General features: G+C 40.5%; 2 protein-coding genes across 3 annotated transcripts; both read left to right on the top strand.

The window, feature by feature from the left end:
- Positions 1-4,799: 4,799 nt before the first annotated feature.
- Positions 4,800-8,059, top strand: LOC137123707 (tubulin beta-4B chain-like). The gene is made up of 5 exons (XM_067497845.1): positions 4,800-5,028; positions 6,077-6,185; positions 6,269-6,379; positions 6,506-6,750; positions 6,832-8,059. Exons 1-5 carry the CDS (start codon positions 4,972-4,974, stop codon positions 7,642-7,644), a joined length of 1,335 nt encoding a protein of 444 aa, XP_067353946.1. The 5' UTR covers positions 4,800-4,971; the 3' UTR covers positions 7,645-8,059.
- A 152-nt stretch (positions 8,060-8,211) lies between these two features.
- Positions 8,212-17,695, top strand: dennd1c (DENN domain containing 1C). Of its 2 annotated transcripts, XM_067497835.1 has the most exons (24): positions 8,212-8,362; positions 8,841-8,939; positions 9,382-9,446; positions 10,105-10,148; positions 10,914-10,963; positions 11,077-11,196; positions 11,293-11,362; positions 11,449-11,529; positions 11,614-11,679; positions 12,514-12,567; positions 12,671-12,781; positions 13,037-13,137; positions 13,214-13,259; positions 13,367-13,468; positions 13,727-13,852; positions 14,021-14,122; positions 14,271-14,361; positions 14,444-14,484; positions 14,583-14,633; positions 14,732-14,779; positions 14,872-14,982; positions 15,156-15,223; positions 15,676-15,889; positions 15,972-17,695. In XM_067497835.1, exons 2-24 carry the CDS (start codon positions 8,923-8,925, stop codon positions 16,971-16,973), a joined length of 2,781 nt encoding a protein of 926 aa, XP_067353936.1. In that variant the 5' UTR covers positions 8,212-8,362; positions 8,841-8,922; the 3' UTR covers positions 16,974-17,695. The 2 variants fall into 2 exon arrangements, with proteins under 2 accessions (XP_067353936.1, XP_067353937.1); XM_067497836.1 differs by lacking the exon at positions 11,614-11,679 and having other exon boundaries at positions 8,212-8,939.
- The last annotated feature ends 2,728 nt before the right edge of the window (positions 17,696-20,423 follow it).

The raw sequence follows: 20,423 nt of genomic DNA, 5'->3' as shown, positions 1-20,423 counted from the left end.
ATGATCTTTCATGTCTTTTTTGAGAATAACTATCCAATATATAAAGTGATAGTAAAAAATAATGGCAACAGAGTTTTAATAAATCGATGAACCACTGTTAACAACAACAATAGTAATTGTAATAAAAATAGTAATATTATTATTATTATTAATCTCAAACAAGGGCTTCCTGTAGCTGTATATTAGACCTGCTTGCTTACAGATCTGCTTCAGCTCAGCCACAATCCTAGGATGTCTGGTGTGAACAACTCAGTTGGAATCATTTTACAACATCTTTATTGCCTTGAGGGCTGGGGTCTGCCTGGGCCACTCCAAAAGGTGCACTGTGTCTCCAAAACCTTTCTATAATAGAGTTACCATGATGTTTAGGGTCATTGTCCTGCTGCTTCACCTTCTTCTGAGCTTTAGCTTGCAGCCAGCCACCCTGACATTATCTTGTAGGATAACTTGACAAAATTGGGAATTAATTTCCCCTCCACAGTGAAAAGTGGTCTAGGTCTGTGGACTGATGACGGCAAGCCATGGCTCACGGCAATCAGTGTTGCTTGGAAATAGCAGACTGACACTGTTCGAGTGTTTTTATAGGTCAAAGTTCTAAAGCAGAACCCCATTCTTGTTTTATTGATCGGGCTCCAGGTGACTGCAGTTGACATTTAGTGACATCAAAAGCCTAGTGTTGTCTTTTTCCAACCATCACTCATGTTCAACAAAGACATGAAAGATCATGACTGTTTTGTCATGTGTTTTATCATCTTAGAAATGTGGTGTTTGTTAATATTTGCGACTTTGGTGAGTTTCAGATGTAATTTTGTATCCAATTTAAACAGGAAAGCAGGGAATTGCAAGGAGTGCCACTACTTCTCTTATTCATTTCTTGCAATAAACAAATAATTAAACCTTTCTGCTAGATTGTAATTGATGTATCACTTAACTTTTTTTCACCTTGAAGAGCAGCACTGATTTACTGTATGTGAATATCTACTCTAAGCACTAAATCACTGCATTAAAAACAGACTCGCACAAAGATTGGAGCTTTATACTCCATGAATGCCAGTACATTATATGTTGCATTGCATAGCAAATTACACATAATTATTATAATGTGTCCTTACTCTCGTGGTCCACCCTGCTTTTGTATCCTTAATTGAATATATTCTTACTTAAAAATGTTTTTTTCTACTTTTTATTTAATGTGTGTGGGGGGGTGCACTTTCATTTGTGTGTGTGTCCTTTCAAAGTGCTGGGTACCCTTTTCAGTGCAAGGTATTTCTGACAGGCCGGGTGGTTTTATTACTCTCCTTTAATGAAAGAGAATGTATCTGCCAGCTCTTGCATAAAATGACAAAACTCTGGTCTAGTGCTCACCTCAGTGTAACATATTTAAATAACCCTGAAATTTATGAGCAGTAAGAATGTCTAAGGAAGTGTGTATGTGGCATTTTAACAGCGTGTATTGAGAGCGGGTGAGGGTAGAAGGGTGTTAAATTAGACAGATGTAGAACAGTAGATGGAGCAACAATGGTCACAGTGGTGATGTGGAAGTCGACATTTAAAGAGAAATACAAATATGACCCTATAGGGGTATATATTTGAGGCGACGTGGGCTTGATGGAGCATTTTGTGCAAATAGAATCAGGATGTGTTCATAAAGCACAATCTGCTCTGCACACTGTCTACTCTCCCAAAGAAAGGAGAAGGCAATCTCAGCAGCAGAATGTCAAGTGTGTTTGTGTTTGGGACTGCATAAATAATGTCTTTCTATGAATGTGCGGCCTATCATTGTGAGGATGTTTTACCCAGTCCCCACAGCTTTAATGGGCTCTTTACATTTACATTTAGTCATCTGGCATATGCTTTTATCCAAAGCAAAGTAATGTGGTACAAACCAAGCAAAGTATGTTTAGACTTGGTTTTAGGGTTATGGATAGACCGGGTTTGCATTAGAATTACAGGTAGGGATGAGGTTATGCATTTTGTTGTGATGGTTAAGGTATGTCGGTTAGTTTCCTCAGGCATTATAAACTCCTCAGGAAACAATATTGTTGTATTTAATTTCTTCCTACATAACGCTAATGTTGTCTCAGAATTAGCAATGATTCCCTGGACAAGCTGAGAGATTCACTTGAAAATTACATATTCAGTGACATTTCATAATCTTAAACGGGCTGTGACTCTTGAAAACGAATCTGTACCAGTTCATACATACTAAAAAATATATTTTAAGGGAGCATAAAGATACAAGGGAAAGAGGAAAGTGTGTGATCAGAAGATATCTATTGCCCCTTTGTGGATATCAGCTGTTATTACAGTAATAATGGCCTTAAGCTCACTTGTCCAGACCAACATTTCAGCCTCATTATGTTTTTATGTGGTTTTCATCAGTATGAATATGTGTCATGTACAGTAAAGCTTTTGTAGGCAAATGTAATGATGGACTAACGTAAATAATTCTGGATCCACCTAAAGACACTTATTATTTCAGCTGACTAAATCTACTTAAGGAGTAACTTGATAATCTGATGAGGTGAGCCATCCTTCCAATAACACACCAGGAGAAACAAACAAGCAACGCTGAGGTCACAAATGCATGTAAGACAACACAGAAAGAACCTGACTGAAACAAACTACAGATGCCATAAAACAAATATATGTTAATCTATCATTCTGCATTACGGAATTGTAATGAGGGCCTTGGTTTAGAGCCCTCATTCTGTCTAGTAATGCGCTTCAAAGTTCATTAAAGACCACATGAAAGTTTAAAGGTGACACTGGGCCACATTGATTCTGAATCTATCAAAGTTACAGCCTTATAAAGAAATATTTCACTTTTATTTTCTGTTCTCTTGTGTTGTGGTGGAGGGATATGATCTAATGACTTTTTACTTGTGGCTACAAAGTGAATCAGAAACAAAGCACAAGCTGATAGTTTTGTCAAAATTTGATTTTTTGAATGATTGTACAAATTACACATGTATTAACCAGAGTACATGAATGGAAAAGGCAGATTAAGAAAAATTATCATTATATATATATATATATATATATATATATATATATATATATATATATATATATATATATATATATACACACACACACACACACACACACACACACAATATATACAATATAATCAATTGAAAGAGTTACAGCTTTCGAACTGAAAAATAGTCTCCACTCCTCCACTGTGGAGAGTAACTATTAAGTCCAGGTTGAAAAATCCTAAAATAATTCTTTAAGCTGCAAATGACTAATGTGAAAATCCTAGATACTTATAGCGTGACCAGAGCAGAAGAAGATTTTAGTGCTCTCAGCCCACAAGAGCAATAATTTGACCCAAATATAATAAATAAGCTTAAATACGAGTTATTATGGAAAACCTGCTCATACCTTTAATCAAGTTAGTTTTTTTTAAATGTACTGCATGATCAACAAATTATGTCAAGTGAAGATAGTAATGTACTGTACTATACTGTGTGTCTTACTTATTCCCCACAAAACTTCAAACACACATATGTGTCAAGAATGAAATAACAAACATGCTATGCTATTTTAAAGTCTGTCGGTTATTTTAACCTGTTTCAGACTCTGCCAAGCTGAGACTACTGTTATTGACCAGCAGGCTTGTGGATGTGGCTGGTGGTAATTACAGGTTAGGAACAGACAAAGTCATAAAACAAATCTGACCACAATGTGGCTCCGTTTATGAGTCATTAGCATTTAATCCAAATGGCTGTAGCTGATATAAGACTGGTGCTGCGTCAGCCTTGACTTGTGACGAGATTTCACTTCCTTACTTAACTTTGATTGTTCTTCTGCAAACTCTGACCGCAGCAACAAAAGGATGAGGAATGTCATCCCTTTTGTGATGGCCCCATAATGCTTCCTTCTACACTCCCTTCCATGCTCTGTTTTCAAACTTCCTGTCTCTGCGGTCTGCCACAAACAAATCAAAAATTGGCTTCACAATACGGACAACATTTAGCTAGATTGTAAATTGTAAAAATATTCATCAATGTGTTTCTCTAGATACTCAGCAGCTTGGGAGCTGCCCATTCAAGCTACAGATAAGCACTTTAGCCTAGATACAGACAAGACATATAGCATCAGTATCATGAAACAACCACAAGCACAATACTGAAGCAGGGCATGTAGATGCCAACAGACATTTTTAGTCAGGTTCATGTAGGTTCTTGTGTGTTCTGTGTAAACATCTTATCCCAAATAGCATCATAACAAGATAATCAGTGAAAAATATATCTTGCACACATTAGAGCAGGATGCTGTCTAATGTGCTAATATTTAAGTAAATATTGTACATGATTCACCATCTGAAGACGAATAAAGCTTCTTCACATAACTGCAAGTGCCTGCATGTGCAAGTGAATCCATTTCAAGCCAAGAGTATTAGTTATTATGCAAAAAATGACCCCCACCCAAACACGCACAGATTACTGTTGCCGACATGCTCCACATTATTGCTCAATGATTACACCGATGTAGCCTCACTGGGTCATTTTTATTTCATCTTGTTACATTGTGCAGTAATTCCTTCCCATGTTTGCAGCGGGCAGTTCACCCAGCAGACAGCCACACGTGGCGCAGCTCTCTAACCTTGGGAAACTCGACCACGATTTAAGTCCAACGTTAATCTCGGTCGTGTATCTCTCGGGTACATCAGTCCCACAAAAAAAGCGGAGTCTCCCCCAACCGGTCCAGGCAGGCCAGTTTTCCGGCCGTGCCCGGTTCCCGTTGCCATGGAGATGACGTCATGCTGCAGCACCGGGAGGAACGGCGCAGCCGCGGACGAAGGGGAAGGGCGAGACTCAAGAGCTTACAGCGCAGACACAGCTCCTCCGCCATTCAGCCAGACTATCGACTAACCCGGGAGGCCAGGAGCGACCAGCCAGCATCCCTCTGTTTGTCCACAGCAGCAGCTCTCCGTGACTCTCCTCACACCAACGCGACAACATGCGTGAAATCGTGCACCTGCAAGCCGGGCAGTGCGGGAACCAGATTGGAGCAAAGGTATGAAGTCCGCAAACAGCCTCTGCGTTTCATCTACCTGTTAACAGGCGGTGTGTGTGACTGAAGGCGAGTTCATTCCCGCTGCTGCCCACGTATGCTGCTAAAGAAGCCACGCTGCCCACAGGAAATACTAACTAGGTCAACATAGCGGAGTGGAAAGTGTTGTATAAGACTGTGAAAAAGCAGAAAATGACAGCATCCCTTCGGATGGGCGGTGGCAAGCAGAGACGTCCCCGCTGTTGTCACTTGATGCTTTTTACTGAAAAACTGACCGCTCCCCCCCAAACTGGATCATTATCTGTGTGTGTAGCAGATAAGACGATTTGCCTCCGGAATTAGGGGACTATTTTCGATGGGTAGCTAAAAAATGGACACGCCACAGCCATGTGCACGCGCGCGCGCGTGGTGACCAGGGGGGGAGAGAGAGAGGGGTGGGGCCCAGACACCGAATGCTCTGGAACCCTGGCACATGCAGACATGCAACACATTAAGATGATGTTACATCACAACCCTACTTGTTGTGATTTAACATAATCAGCTGGTGATTTACGGCATCAGCTTCATTTCAGATGTAGATCAACTCATCCTTATCTTTGACCCTCACAATTATTTGAGGTGGTGAACATAAATAGGTCCAAATATTATTCTGGGCTGCAGCTACAAGTCTGTTTTTTTTTCTACTGATGTCTCCCATCAGTGTTTTGTAAAACGGTGTGGTTGCCTGTTTATTTTCTGACCAGTACTCCATCCATAATGCAAAGATAATCAATGTACCATAGGGTATTAAAGCAGCAAATTATTAGATTGGAAAGGTTTGGAGGAGGATAATTTTTGCATTAAAATTACTAATGCTGTTCTGTTGTTAAACATGTCTATAATCTTCTTTGGAACAATGAATAGATTAATAAAGAATTACCCACATGCTTTCATTGGGGCTCGATAAGTAGAACAGGTTGTAAAGTGCTTGATAAATGAAAGATGTTTTAATCAGACTGTCTTATGCAAGTTTTATTACTGGTCTCTGCCGCATCCATGAATCTGTCTGTAGTTCTGGGAGGTGATCAGTGATGAACACGGCATCGACCCTACAGGAACATATCATGGAGACAGCGACCTGCAGCTGGACAGAATCAATGTCTACTACAATGAAGCTTCAGGTCAGAATTGTACAAGTACATCAGAGGGAGACCGGTGGCCTGATTTGCAGTCACAAATGTTGACAGATGATTTTGTGTTCCAGGTGGAAAGTACGTGCCTAGGGCCATCTTAGTGGATCTGGAGCCAGGCACTATGGACTCTGTCCGCTCCGGCCCCTTTGGACAAATATTCAGACCCGACAACTTTGTCTTTGGTATATATTATCTACAACATACTCACACAATTGTTACCTACCCAGGAAAAAAGATGAATAAATTGGTAAAACTTGATAAGACCTCTGAAAGCTGACCGTAGGTTTTCCCTGACCGTTTTCTTCTAGGGCAGAGTGGAGCGGGTAACAACTGGGCCAAGGGCCACTACACAGAGGGAGCTGAGCTGGTTGACTCAGTCCTGGATGTGGTAAGGAAGGAGGCTGAGAGCTGTGACTGTCTCCAGGGTTTCCAGCTGACACACTCCCTGGGTGGTGGTACCGGCTCGGGTATGGGAACTCTCCTCATCAGCAAGATCCGTGAGGAGTATCCAGATCGTATCATGAACACCTTCAGTGTGGTGCCCTCTCCTAAGGTATGGTGATTGTGTCGTATTGTTTATTTTTTCTATTTGTGACATCTAATCTCCAGGTAATTTTCTTTGTTCTGTCTTAAGGTGTCAGACACAGTGGTGGAGCCGTACAATGCCACCCTGTCGGTCCACCAGCTGGTCGAAAACACAGATGAGACTTACTGCATCGACAACGAGGCCTTGTACGACATCTGCTTCCGCACTCTTAAACTCACCACACCCACGTATGGGGACCTTAACCATCTGGTCTCTGCCACTATGAGCGGGGTGACGACTTGCCTGCGTTTCCCTGGCCAGCTCAACGCTGACCTCCGCAAGCTGGCCGTCAACATGGTGCCCTTCCCTCGTCTGCACTTCTTCATGCCTGGCTTCGCACCCCTCACCAGTAGGGGCAGCCAGCAGTACAGAGCCCTCTCTGTGCCTGAACTCACTCAGCAGATGTTTGACGCCAAGAATATGATGGCTGCCTGCGATCCACGCCACGGCCGCTATCTCACTGTGGCCGCTGTGTTCCGTGGCCGCATGTCCATGAAAGAGGTAGATGAGCAGATGCTGAACGTGCAGAACAAGAACAGCAGCTACTTTGTCGAGTGGATCCCCAACAACGTCAAGACAGCAGTGTGCGACATTCCTCCTCGTGGTCTCAAGATGGCCGCCACCTTCATTGGCAACAGCACTGCCATTCAGGAGCTGTTCAAGCGCATCTCTGAGCAGTTCACCGCCATGTTCCGCCGCAAGGCCTTCCTCCACTGGTATACCGGCGAGGGCATGGATGAGATGGAGTTCACCGAAGCGGAGAGCAACATGAACGACTTGGTGTCCGAGTACCAGCAGTATCAAGACGCCACGGCTGAGGAGGGAGAGTTTGAGGAGGAGGGAGAAGAGGAGGTGGCCTGAGGCTAAACTTGCTCATTGCTCTCCATCCAACCATCCATCCACCTATTTCCTACTCTGCTCTCTTTCTGTTTCACGCACAATTTTTTTTTTACAGCACTTCTATTTCCCATTTTGTTCTCCTTGTATTTCCTGTTTCCTTCTCTCCCTCCCCCCTTTTTCTTCTATTCACAGCCTCCTCTCCCCCACACAGAGTAGGAGTCACAACACTAAAATGGCTTTCCTATCACAGCGCTCATGTAGAGGTAGATAACACAGGTGTGCTCGTGCTATTTTGTCAGTAGCTTTCTGTTAATGTTCATTTGTAACTGTCAGACAAACCTTACCTGGGCCAAGTATTCATTAGAACTGTTCAACTAATGGAAATTAATCACATGTCTAATTTGGCACTAATTGAAATAAAGTTGTTGGAAAAATGCCCCCTATGTCTTGGAAGTTCTTCTGTGTAGAACGTCTTCATTATCAACACATTTTAAAAATGAGGTACAAATAAAAACAAGGTGATCATTGCACTTTATGATTCACTTTATATGTCACATCATGTAGCAAACCAAAATGGAGACCTGTTCTGTTGACAAAGTGGGAAGTGTTGCTTGAGCACCACAAGGAGGCAGTATAAAACAGTCTACGCTTCTTGCAGCAGGATGTGGCTAATTACCATACACTGTACTGAAGTTTGTCCTTTCATATACAGCGAGGGAAGTGATAGGCATGATAAAACGTATGTATTCTTGGCACACCACTAACCGATTAATAATTTGTAAAGTTCCCTTATTTTTAACAATGAAAGTTCCTCTTTAGAAATGAGATTAACAGTTGCATTGTAGAGACCCACAAAAAATGTAAAAATGAAATCAAAAGTGTAGCATAGGAAACGGGGAAATTTTAATGCAAATCTTACTGAAATCAGAAATTCCTGTAGCCACTCATATGTTCATACTAATGATTTTTTTAAATGAAATACTTCCTTTAGATGATTCTACATGTTAAAGTAAATGGGGAGCTATATAAAGAAAAGCATTTAGGGATAGGTAATGGAAGACTACACAAATGAGAGGTGGTCTCATATGAGACGTCATTTACACATTGACACAACACAAATACTGACATAGATCAGGAAGTGTTGTCACTCTAGCGCAGATTGTGCTGACTGCTGCTGCAGCCTGCTGTCATTTCAACATATTTTGTAATTACACCAGAGGGATGACTGTTGTCGAATAAACTTGCTGACCATCTCTGTCCTCCTGGACAAACACATGGGCACGGACATATTCAGACAGCATGGGCTCCAGACTGAAGTAAGTAAATCGTGTCATTTTTGTTCCATCATCATCTGTCTGTTCTTGTGGTTTTATTACTTCCTCTCACAACTGCACAGGAAGTTTCCTGAAGCAGCTCGATTGCCTTGTATAAGTTGCCATACACATAATGGTAGACCTGTTCTTGTTGAAAGATGAGCAAAATGTTTCATCATCTGCATTGGTTAGATATGAACAGTGTTTGAACATGTTCATGTAATCACACTAATCTCTCTCTGTGGACTTTACCAGTCTCTTATAGATACATCACAGTTTACACAATAATGCTTCATTGTCACGAGTCCAAAATCTTTTTGGTGTTGGAAATGTGTGTTTTATTTTCATAATATGCTGTAAGATGGGCAGATTTAGGCAAATGTGACCAAAGTAACAAACTGCAAGTATAATCTCACATTACTGTTGTGATTCTCTTTCTGGGCAGACAAAACCCTGAGCGAACCTTCTACTGGTTCTTTGAAGCATCTTGTCCTGTAGCCAGAGACAAAGGTGAGGCCCCTGTTCAATGTTCTGGCAGCACACATGGACAAAGTTGTGTTTGTGTTTCCCAGCTTGTGTTGTAGCAACTACAGAGTATCACAAGTGTGTTAACTGCTTTGCTTTGCTCGTATGTACATGTATATACATACTGTAATACTGTAGAGTTACCGATTTGTCAGTAGCAAGTAAGTTGATTAAATTGTTCTTCCTCATTGTTCTTTTTCCTGTGACTCTGTTAACCTTCCGTTCATTTTCTACATGACACACACAACACAACACATCAGTGTCAACCTGTGGACTTTGCAATGAATTCAAATATTAGAAGCAACACAAATGTATTTATGTTTTACAAAACAGTAAATCTATGACTTGATAATTAAAGTTGTTCCAGCTGAGTTGCTCATACTTCCTGTCACGGACAAGCCACACATAGCCTGTCACATTAACATCATGCTGTGGTAGTATAATAGACATAGCAGTTGCGTGTGAATTGAGGGGGATGAAAACACAAATACAGTACCTTAAATTAGCTTGCAACACTACAACGATTGTCTTTTTTTCTTCAGTCATTGCTGCCTTTAAAGACATGTCAGTGTGTTTGCTGCTCTATAAGAACTGTAAATAAAGCAATAACACTCATTGAATTGGATTTATTTTAATGTTACAGATCCTGGTGTACTCTTTCAGTTTCCTGAGGACTTCAGTGATGAGGTAACCACTCTTAAGGGATACGCACTTTAATATTTATAGATCTTGTCAATGCAAATCAACAGCTTATTTTTAGCCATGCCACAAGCATGCCACTAAAAAGTGTATTTAACAGTATTGAATTTGATGCTTTTTAATAACATAAATGTACAAATCTAGACCAAATTTGTTCAACAAACACTCAAAGGGGAGAATCCTAACAAAATAAACTGTATGTCAATAAGAACTGATAACACATATCTATGTATGGCTATTTGATGTAGAAGAAAAACAGCAGCTATTAACAGCCGAGCTAAATACTTCTATTAGCTAACCACCAGTGGTGGTAAATAACCACCACTGGTGGTTCACTACAGTGCCTTCATCAGGTTGAAATCAGAAACAAACTGACTGAACTGTGCAAACACTAATATCTCTCACGGTATTATTTACTGGTCAACCATTCCTTTAGCATAAATTTAAAGCCCTCGTAGTTTGTCAGATGCTGTAAATGTCTTGGGGACCTGTTCCAGAGAACTGCAGCAGTGTACGACAATGTGTACATGGAGCTCGTTAATCTAAAAGAATAACATTCATCACTCTGCATCTTGTTACATACGTAATTGTGGTTTTCTAAGAATCGAATAGCTACACTAATATCCATATTTTGTATCACCAATGTGACCACCTACAGTTTCACAGAGCTACTAGCATGGCTGGTGATTCTTTATTGTTATTTTATCTTTTCATTTTGTCCTTTTACACACACAAATTGGTCTTACTTTTTAGGAGTCGTGTCAAACTTTGCCCAGGTTCTGTTTCCCGTATGATGTACAAAAGTGAGTAGAAACTGGCTGCTGTGCACTTTATTCCAGGTGACATTTCTTTAAAAAAATCTAAATGCACAAAAATACACGTGTCTCACATGTTTGTCCACTTTTCATCCTCTCAGAGTCAGGGATGGCGTGGTTGTGCAGCACTTTACTTTTGTCCTGACTGACCTTGAGGGATGCCAGCGTTTTGGCTTCTGTCGTCTCACAAACAGCACACATACCTGCCTTTGCATACTTAGGTATGTGCGAGAGGGCATGTGAATGTGTGTGAATCATTCTCATGATAAGTTGAGCCATGCCTTAAATGCCATCATTTTAACTCAATTTGATTACAGCTATCTTCCATGGTTTGAAGTGTTTTACAAACTTCTCAACAACTTGGCAGATTACCTCACAAAAGGACAGGTGAGGTTTCTGTGCTTGTGTCCAACATTACTGCTCTTCCAATCCACGCAGTACCATTAACAAAATGAGCATCATCTTCCCAACAGACTAATGAGATGAAACTCTTGCTGGATGCACTTTACAAGCAGCCCATGCCACTGTCAGCTGGATCGGTCACTCTGCAGATGGTAAATATCTTATTAACCAATGAGGACAAGGAGACTTGACTTTGTTGCTGTTTTAGTGGTTAGTGTGTTTTGTTTTTTTCTGAGGGAGAGGAGCTATTGGTCAGCACAAAGGTGGCCCATCCTTGTGGGCAGCCAGAGGGACAAGAGGGGGTGAGTCCTGCAGGAGTACATGTGGTCTGGAAAAATGATCCTAATACAGACTAACTCCTGCTGGAAAACCTAAGCTGTCTGTGTTAAACCTGTTAAATTCTTGTCATTCCTAACACAATTTGCACTAACACTTGGCATTAATAATGACCCTTGGTATAGTTAACACTATGTATTGGAAACCTATAAACAACCTATGATTGTACTGACCCCACAATGGATGTATTGTCCTTTGATAAAATGCCTCCATGTGACTTAGAGCTACAGCTGGTTGTATCTATCTGTATTTGCATTTATTTATTTGAGGAATTTCATTCCAAAATAAGCAATTCTCAACTTCACATAAACATTTACTCAAATAATTTGATGTATATAAAATATAGAAAAATAATTTAAAATGTAAACATTTTTAATAAAGATTGGTTTGGTGGCCACAATGATAACAGGTGCGTAGATTATGGTTTGCATTAGCAGTAACGTAGATGAATAGCTCGGATATGTTTAGTAAAGGCAAATATTTTTCAATTTGGGACTCAACCATTCACAATAAGAAACCTCTGCAGACCGTAAGTATAAATATGAGGTTTGACTTGATTTAAACAAAATAATAAGCAGTCTGAGTTGTGTTATTGAAAGACATAAAGTCAACAGCTTGCAGCAGCAGCAGTGTTGATTGGATACAGAATTTTGGAATGACACCTCAAAGTCTGATCCCGTAACCTTTAATACGTATGTCTATATGAGGCTGAAGATACTAATTAATCTTCAAGAAAAATCGTATTTCCATTACTTTCCCCAGTTTTCTAGGTAATGTTTTGTTTCATCTGCTTTGTCCAGGTTCCATACTTTATTGCCCCAGACCCCAGGAGTCTCCCTTCCATCCCTGAAAATGTGAGTCTATAGGATTCAACTCAGTGTAATACAAAGCAGGTGGTGGTCTCCCCCCCCCCAATTCAAACTTTTGTGTTTTTGTGTGTGTCTGTGGCTTTAACAGAGGAACTTGACAGAGCTCATTGTGGCAGTGGATGTGGGGAACTTGCTCCAGCTATATGCCAGCATGTTGTTTGAAAGACGCATCCTCATCTTTGCCAGCAAACTCAGCACTGTAAGCCAAACATTTTATTCTGATGTTTTATGGATATGACCTTTACGTTTGGGCACAGAAACATGTTCTAACCCCAATTCTTACCATTAACATTCACCATTACACCAAGAATATTCTTGCCATGATAGCTTATGCAACAAGCTAATCAAATACAACGGTTCTGTCTTGCAGTCACTCATTGGCCTCAGCAGACCACACAAGTATGCTAGCGTGTTTTATTGTGTAAAACTGACCCCCGTTTTGTTTTGTGTGTAGCTGACGTCTTGTGTGCATGCACTTAGTGCAGTGTTATATCCTATGTACTGGCAACACATCTTCATACCTGTCCTGCCACCCCACCTACTGGACTACTGCTGGTAAAAAGACTGTCCAACTAGCTGGCTAATATCAGTACACTAGGCATTAGACTGACTCTTTCATATTTGGTTACAGTGCACCTATGCCTTACCTAATAGGAGTCCACACCAGTCTCTCTGAGGTAACATGTTAAAACTAATTCAGTATATAGTCAGTCAAATAATAATAAAAACATAAACGGACTGATCCAGACCCTCATCACACTATGTCTTTGTGTCTGTTTGACAGAGGGTGAGGAGTCGGGGGCTGGAGGAAGTGATCATTCTGAATGTAGATACAAACACACTGGAAACCCCCTTTGATGACCTAAAGAGGATACCTTCAGATGTGGTAATAAATATTCTCTTTGTAAACTAAGACAAAGTTTAGAATCTGGTTCCCTTAATGCAAAGGCAGCAAGATTCCTAAGTCCCTAAAATGGTTCCTGGGCTGCTGGAAAAGTTGATGTAATGATGAATGTTTTATCATGTGTTTCACTATACAGCCAAGACTTATGTGTACTTCCCTCCTTCTCCTACCATGGTTTCACTTTTTACTGTCAATGTGATCTGTAAATATATATTAAAATTGCTGTACATATGTCTCCAGATGTCTGGACTTAAAGTGTGTTTGAAACGTCAAGCTGTGTCTCCTGGCTCTGGGGTCTCACGAGCCTTCCTGAAAGCTCAAGCTCTGCTCTTTGGAGGCTACAGGGAGGCATTGCAGGGTCAAAAGGTCAGTCACTCTTAGAATGCATTATCTGTACTAATATGGATTAAAATATGTCATTCTTTAAAGTGTTTTCGGCATTTCTATTGCATCACCTGTATGCTGCTCTGTGCTGGTAGGTTGCAGTAGGTGTGTCTCAGTTTTTATTAGTAATCATTATATGTGTCTTTGCAGGAAGATGAAATTTGGTTCAGTGAGGAGCTGTTTCTGGATCACAAGTCTACCAGTATGAGGCAGTTCCTAAAGAGTGCCATTCATTTACAGTTCTTCAAACAGGTACTCACTGACGTTCATGTGGGTTTGCTGCCATCTCCTGGACAGATGTTGCAGCTGGTTAATAAATGTCTCACTTTGTCCAATGTTACTGTAAGTGAGCATTTCCATGTCCTAATTAAATAATCAATGCATACATCTGTCACTCTAGTTCATTGATGATCGCCTGAATATTCTGAACAACGGGAAGGAACCAGATGACCTGTTTGAGGAGGAGATCCTAAATTGTGAATCGACAGCGGGTGTGTATTTGTGCGTTTATTGTATTTATATGTTTTTTGTACTTCTTGCTTCGAACCTTGAACTGTTTCTGTCCATTTGTAGGAAGAAATAAATCATATCAACAGTTAGTTGGTAATATAAAGGTAAGTTCCTTTAAACTTTATCAAAAGTCTTTTACACTTTAACAACTATTTCTGTTTTATTGAAAATTGCAACATGGATGTATCTGTGCATTTGGCAGAAAGGGGGAGGAGCGCTCATCCTCAACATGAAGACCAAAGCAAACATGAGGGTCAGTACAGGCCAAGGGGCTTTTCCTGGCAAGAGGGCTTTTGAATTCTGTCTACATTACCAAAACAATTCTTCTCTTCATCTTTTAATCTCTCTTAGGCTAAAGGTCTCACCAAGACTGGTTTGAAGAACCTGCTGCTGCACAAGGTGGGTTTAACATAAATGTGGGTACCTTCCTTAGGTGATAAAAGATCTGCTGTGGTTTTTAATACTCACTCTGTCTCTGTGTGTGTATATAGCATCCCCACATTGACGGTCAAACCCTTCAAAGAGGAGGATCAGTGTCACACCGCCGTGTGCAGTCTGACTGCCTGCAGAACCGCATGCCAATCACACAACACTTTGGGATGGTGAGATCTCCGTCTAAACACACAACATTTGATGTACATGCAAACATTTCTTATTAAAATGAAGGTCATAACCTAATCTGTCTCATTTTGTTTCTTTTTCACTAAAATGTGTCATGTTTGTTGTTTGTTGCTTTTTTATTCCTTTACTTTGTTTATGTGTTGCCTTGTTTCAGTCACGTCCCCGTCGCCCTATTCTCAAATTTAGGGACAACATTAAAGACAATGAAGATATGTGTAATGGGTGAGTATTGATACAAAGTAACTGAGTATATTTATGCACTTCTTAAGTACAATTTCGAGGTAGCTGTACTTAATTATTTTCATTTTCTGCCATTACCTTTATCCCACATCTATATTATCAACTGCATTTTCATATCATACTTTTATGGTGATAATTAAACAAAATTGCATACTGATATACTAGTAATAAACTGGACATCTGTGTAGTTCTGCTGAATATTGGAAAAATAAACCAAAGAAATAGTAGAAGAAAACAGTATTTAGAAGAATTTACAAGACATTGAGAATAAATTAGTTTTAAGGATATTCTGCACACTTTCTTTTATGTTTTTATGTATATTTTGCTGGCAATACTTACGCAGGTAAAAAACTTTTGCATGTAAACTTTTAAAATATCTTTATTGTTATACTTTGTTACATTTTTTGTTTTTTTGATTGTTTGGTGGTTTTCAGAGCTGTCTCTGCACCTACGACGGAGCCTAGCTCTGAACTTCAGAAGGATGAAGAAGAGGAAGAAGATTCACTCCTGTGTGACCCAGAAGAGATGGATCTGCTAGGGGAAATCTTTGACACACTCAGCACCCGGAGCTCCCATGAGCGTGGCCTGCTGTACGGCACACGTAGCCTTGATCTGTTTGGACCCGACAGCCATGACTATATCACAAAGGTTAGAAGAAGAAGAACTGGCACACACACACACACACAAAATGCATAGCGATTTGTAATCTAACACTGGCTGTGTTTTCCAGCGCGGGACAGCCAACCCCAGCCAGGAGAGCCTGTCTCTGTCCATCAGTGGCAGTGGCAGCCTGCACAGCTGGAATGTGGAAACTACAGAAGAGCTGTCAGACTTGGCTGAGGACTCTGATTGGCTGTACCTGGAAACCAGTGTACCAGAGGAGGAGGGGACAGAAAATCAGGTGGCAGTGGGTGAAATGGGGGAACAAGAAAAGGAACCCTGGAAGGATAGAGAGAAACAGGAAGATGTGAAGGTGGCAATAAATGGGAACCAAGTAGAAGTATCAGATGATAGAAATAACTTTAAGGAAGTGAACTTGGAGGAAGAGAGACAGAAAGAAGATGAGGAAAAGAGAATGAGTTTAGGAGATGACCCCATCAAAGAAATGGCTGAAAATAAAAAAGATGAAGAGTTGAAAAAAAACAGGGAAGATGCAATAAATCTGAGCGAGGAGGAAGCTGAAGAAAACAAAACTCAAAGAAATGAAATTCACTCAGTTGTTTCAGGAGAAAAAGTGTCTGAAAAGCATCTGGTGGATGAAAAAGAACAGATGGTAAGTTCTATAAACAAACTGAATCCCCAACATCCCAAAACTGTAGAGGAGCAGCACGGACAAGAGGAGACATCCAATCCAGAAACCACAGCTCCTTCCGGGCCTCAGAGTCTAGCTGCTGACGCTGAACCTCCAGCAGAAAATAGGAGTGAAGAAGCCGTAAAGAAAGAAGATCAAGTGATCCACATTAGACAATCCCCCTCACTTCCTAAAGTTCAATCTGCTGTAGCTCGCTTCCAGTCTCAGGGTTCCAGCCAAGGTTTCCAGGTGAAGCCCAAGATGAAGGCCTTGGCTGATCCTGGGAAACCTTGCAACGTGCTGTGGAGCAGGGAGAACGCAAAGACTCAGCCGACGCTTGACTCAAATCTATCAGAAAAGAACAACCACTCAGAGGGACACGAGAAGGAAGACCGTCCTCTCATTAAAGTGTCAGAACTTAAGAAGAGATTTGAGTCATAAAGGATGATGTTGGCAATTTCTAGTATAAACTCCTTTCAACAAATCCCATTAAAACATTAACATAAGCAATGTGTAGGTTGGCCTGTCTGCAATTCCCAGTGCCAAGTCAATCTGTTGCCACCAAAGACGCAAATCTTTAAAAAAGGACTGGTCAGCAATGCAGTTGTATAGCTGACCACTGTCCCCAACATTTCAGCAAGTATCAACCAAACTAGAGACTTTTTGCAGCCACCATTTTGGTGCTTTAGTGAGCATTTAGGGCAGCAGGACAGTGTATGTGTGACTTAATCGTTGTTCACGGTAATGAAGAGCTCACTCAGTGACACAGTGTTACTTCGCGTTTTAACGGCTTTTGGCAGTTTATGGGATTTGCTGACAGTAAGAAACAAAGAAAATCACCATAGCTTTCTGGGAGCACAAAGTATTTGGGTTTGTCACAATTTAGCAAATATTTAAACTGTTGTTTTTGAATTTGTACACTTAAGAAAATGACTAGTGACTGGCACTTACCAATAAGCCAACTAGGCAGGAGAGCTAAATAAATACATACGTTTTGTAAAGGTGAGGACAATGACTGTTTTGCATGATGGAATGAGTTACAGATGGATAATTATTTTTTTTTAAACTATGAGTTTATCTGCATCAGCTACTTAACAAAAACTGACAAAGTCAATGGATCATTTTGTTCTGTATTGTAGTGTATAAAAATACAACTTAAACAATATGAGCACCCCAGACTTTTTTTTAAATCCTACTCACTTTCAGATGCTCCATGATAAAACAGTGCAGCAGCACTTAGTGTGCACATTTTCTAGTTTATTAACAGATGCTTCTGTACCACACATGCAGTTTTATCTATATGAAATTGGGCTTTTTACAGCCTGACAAAAAAAAAAAAAAAGCATGTTTTTTAAATTATATAGATAGATATATAACAACACAGCACAGTAAAAACAGTCTAACCTCTGTACAAATACAAAATATAACTGCAGCTCATGTTCCTTATGTAGGAGAATAAAGGGAGGGGCTTGTTAAGATAAGGGAATCAAAACAGTGAGCAAACAGTTTTCCTCTTTTCATGCAGTGAAACTGAGTTTATCTGAGAGCATACACAGTATGATCAGTCTGGTTTTGGTCACTGGTGCAGCACAAAGGGTTCAGTGAGTCTGACAATTTTGTTGCTCAACACAAACATGGATTATTAGGTGCAGCAGCGCCACTACATCAGAAAATGGCACAAATCAATCCGGAGGTTTACACAGTGACAGGGAAGTTAAAGTATGTGAGGCCACTTTCGTCAGATGAGGCGTTCCTCTTTGGGTATTGGCAGAGGCAGGCCAGGTTTTTCAGATCCTGCTGCTCCTGTCTGTTTCCTCTCCTCTGCGCTGGGCCTGTATGTTCCCTCCATCCTTCTTTTCTTCCTGATGACACACAGCAGCACTAGTAGAGTCAAGCTGAGCAGGGAGAACAAGGTGGAGACGAATCCCGACACCGTGCGTGGGATTAGCATCTGCATCATCATAGTGACCGACTCCTGGTGAGGGAAATCACAAACAGGTCAGAAGAGTAGGTGAATTTTGAGTCAATACACAGCAGCTCAACTGAACTGAAAATCACCACACCTTTAATTATATGAAATCATTTAAAGATTGTAATATTTAAACTTTGATTACTATTAAAATAATATTTTTTTCCCAAGGAAGTGCTCCATGAAATCATACATTCATAACATAAACTGATACAAAAGTCTCCTGGCCTAATGCTAAATATAGGAAAAGGTTATATTATATGTCAGTTTTTCATATGAACTCACCTCTTTGAGGAAAACACTGTTTTAGTCAGATCAGTGAGGCCCGTAGTCTTACATCCGGATCGACATCAGTTAAATACAGGAAGGCATCTTGGGGGAAAACCAAAACCAACCAACCAACCAACCACATTATTTAATGAATTGGCCTCACTGCTGTCCAAGATTTATGAACAATGGACTGATTAATCAGCTTTAAATATCAGCTGAGGATAATTTGGTTCTATTAAATATAAGAACATAGCAATGTTTATAAACTTCATTTATTTAAACCCCACAGCTACAATGTTTAAGAGGAGAAATTATGTCAATGCCAGGACTTAAGACCTGAAGCCCAGATAAGTTGCAGTCAAACTGCACTCTAATCCTCCTCAGGAGAAAAGTGCTATAAACTGCTCTGATTTGCTAATTATTTTAAAAAGATATGTTCGATTGAATGTGATAGTCAATAAAATATTGGTTCTAAAAATCTCAAAAAAGCTAAAGCAATTAAAATTCCCAAGGTGCAAGTTGTGACTACAGAACCGTCACAATCCAGTTGACTGAACAATCACTGTAGCTTTATCTTCATGCATAGTAGATGGATTTGATCTGAAATGAACTGCAGATTAAGTGATTCATGGGAAATGTACAGAATGTTTTGATCAATACAAACACTTTATACTGCAGCAAATATTTGTTTCTCAGACATGAGAATTTGTTGGAGCTTTTCTTTGCTTCTACGAATTTTCAAAACATTGTATACATAAAACACTGACTGAACATTAAAAGGTTCCGGGAAAAAAAATAAGAATAAAACAATTTCATGTCAGAGCACGTTAGGTTAAGAACGCAGTAAAATCTTTTACTCGGCACAAATGCTACATTGTTTGTTTTGAGTTGTGTTGTTACATTGAGCACACTACAAATACACCCCCCACCTCATTAAACCTACTGAGCCAACACAGACACACCTACCCAAGTTTTCTACCGCTACAGGCGATTTTTCGTCTGTGCGCGGCGGAATGTTACAGATCCTGCTCCACCTGTCGAACCGGTGCCCGCTGCTGCGGAATGACAGGTGAGTTCACAGTTGTAGACCGGAAGGAGCTTCTGTTGCGTTTCTGAGCCACGCAGTCACTAACCAGCGGTTTCGTTTAGAAGCTTAACTTGTATTCCTCTCTCGTAGTAATGCTTTTTTTGTTTGTTTGTTTTAAAGGGAAAAAAACAACAATGAATTAGGCGCGAGTCACCTGCCTACCTGTTACTGAGCGTGCGCCGTTCACTCCTGCTTCAAGAAGATCTTCGGGGAAAAACACAAAAGTCGTAATCCAGCAGTTTGGGTTCGATGTGTCGCGGTATCGCTCACGTAGTTTTCTCACGTTTACCTGTCTGTCCATATGTAAAGATGCATGATCACGTGTCCCATCAACACCAATCAGAACCTCCCTCTCTCTCTCTCTCTCTCCCTGTCTCTCACTCTCTCTCTCTCTCTCTCCCTGTCTCTCACTCTCTCTCTCTCTCTCTCCCTGTCTCTCTCTCTCTCGCTCTCTCACAGAACAGGGAGGATAAGGATTTTGGATTGATTGTGTTCACCTTGACAAATACAATTCATCAATCAACCAGATATCACGAAGGCTTAGGATTAATAATTAGAGAGAAAA

This window comes from Channa argus, chromosome 3 (assembly GCF_033026475.1).
Source record: "Channa argus isolate prfri chromosome 3, Channa argus male v1.0, whole genome shotgun sequence".
Taxonomy (NCBI): Eukaryota; Metazoa; Chordata; class Actinopteri; order Anabantiformes; family Channidae; genus Channa; species Channa argus.
The sequence above is the reverse complement of the archived record's forward strand: the minus strand, read 5'-3'. Positions and strand labels throughout refer to the sequence as shown.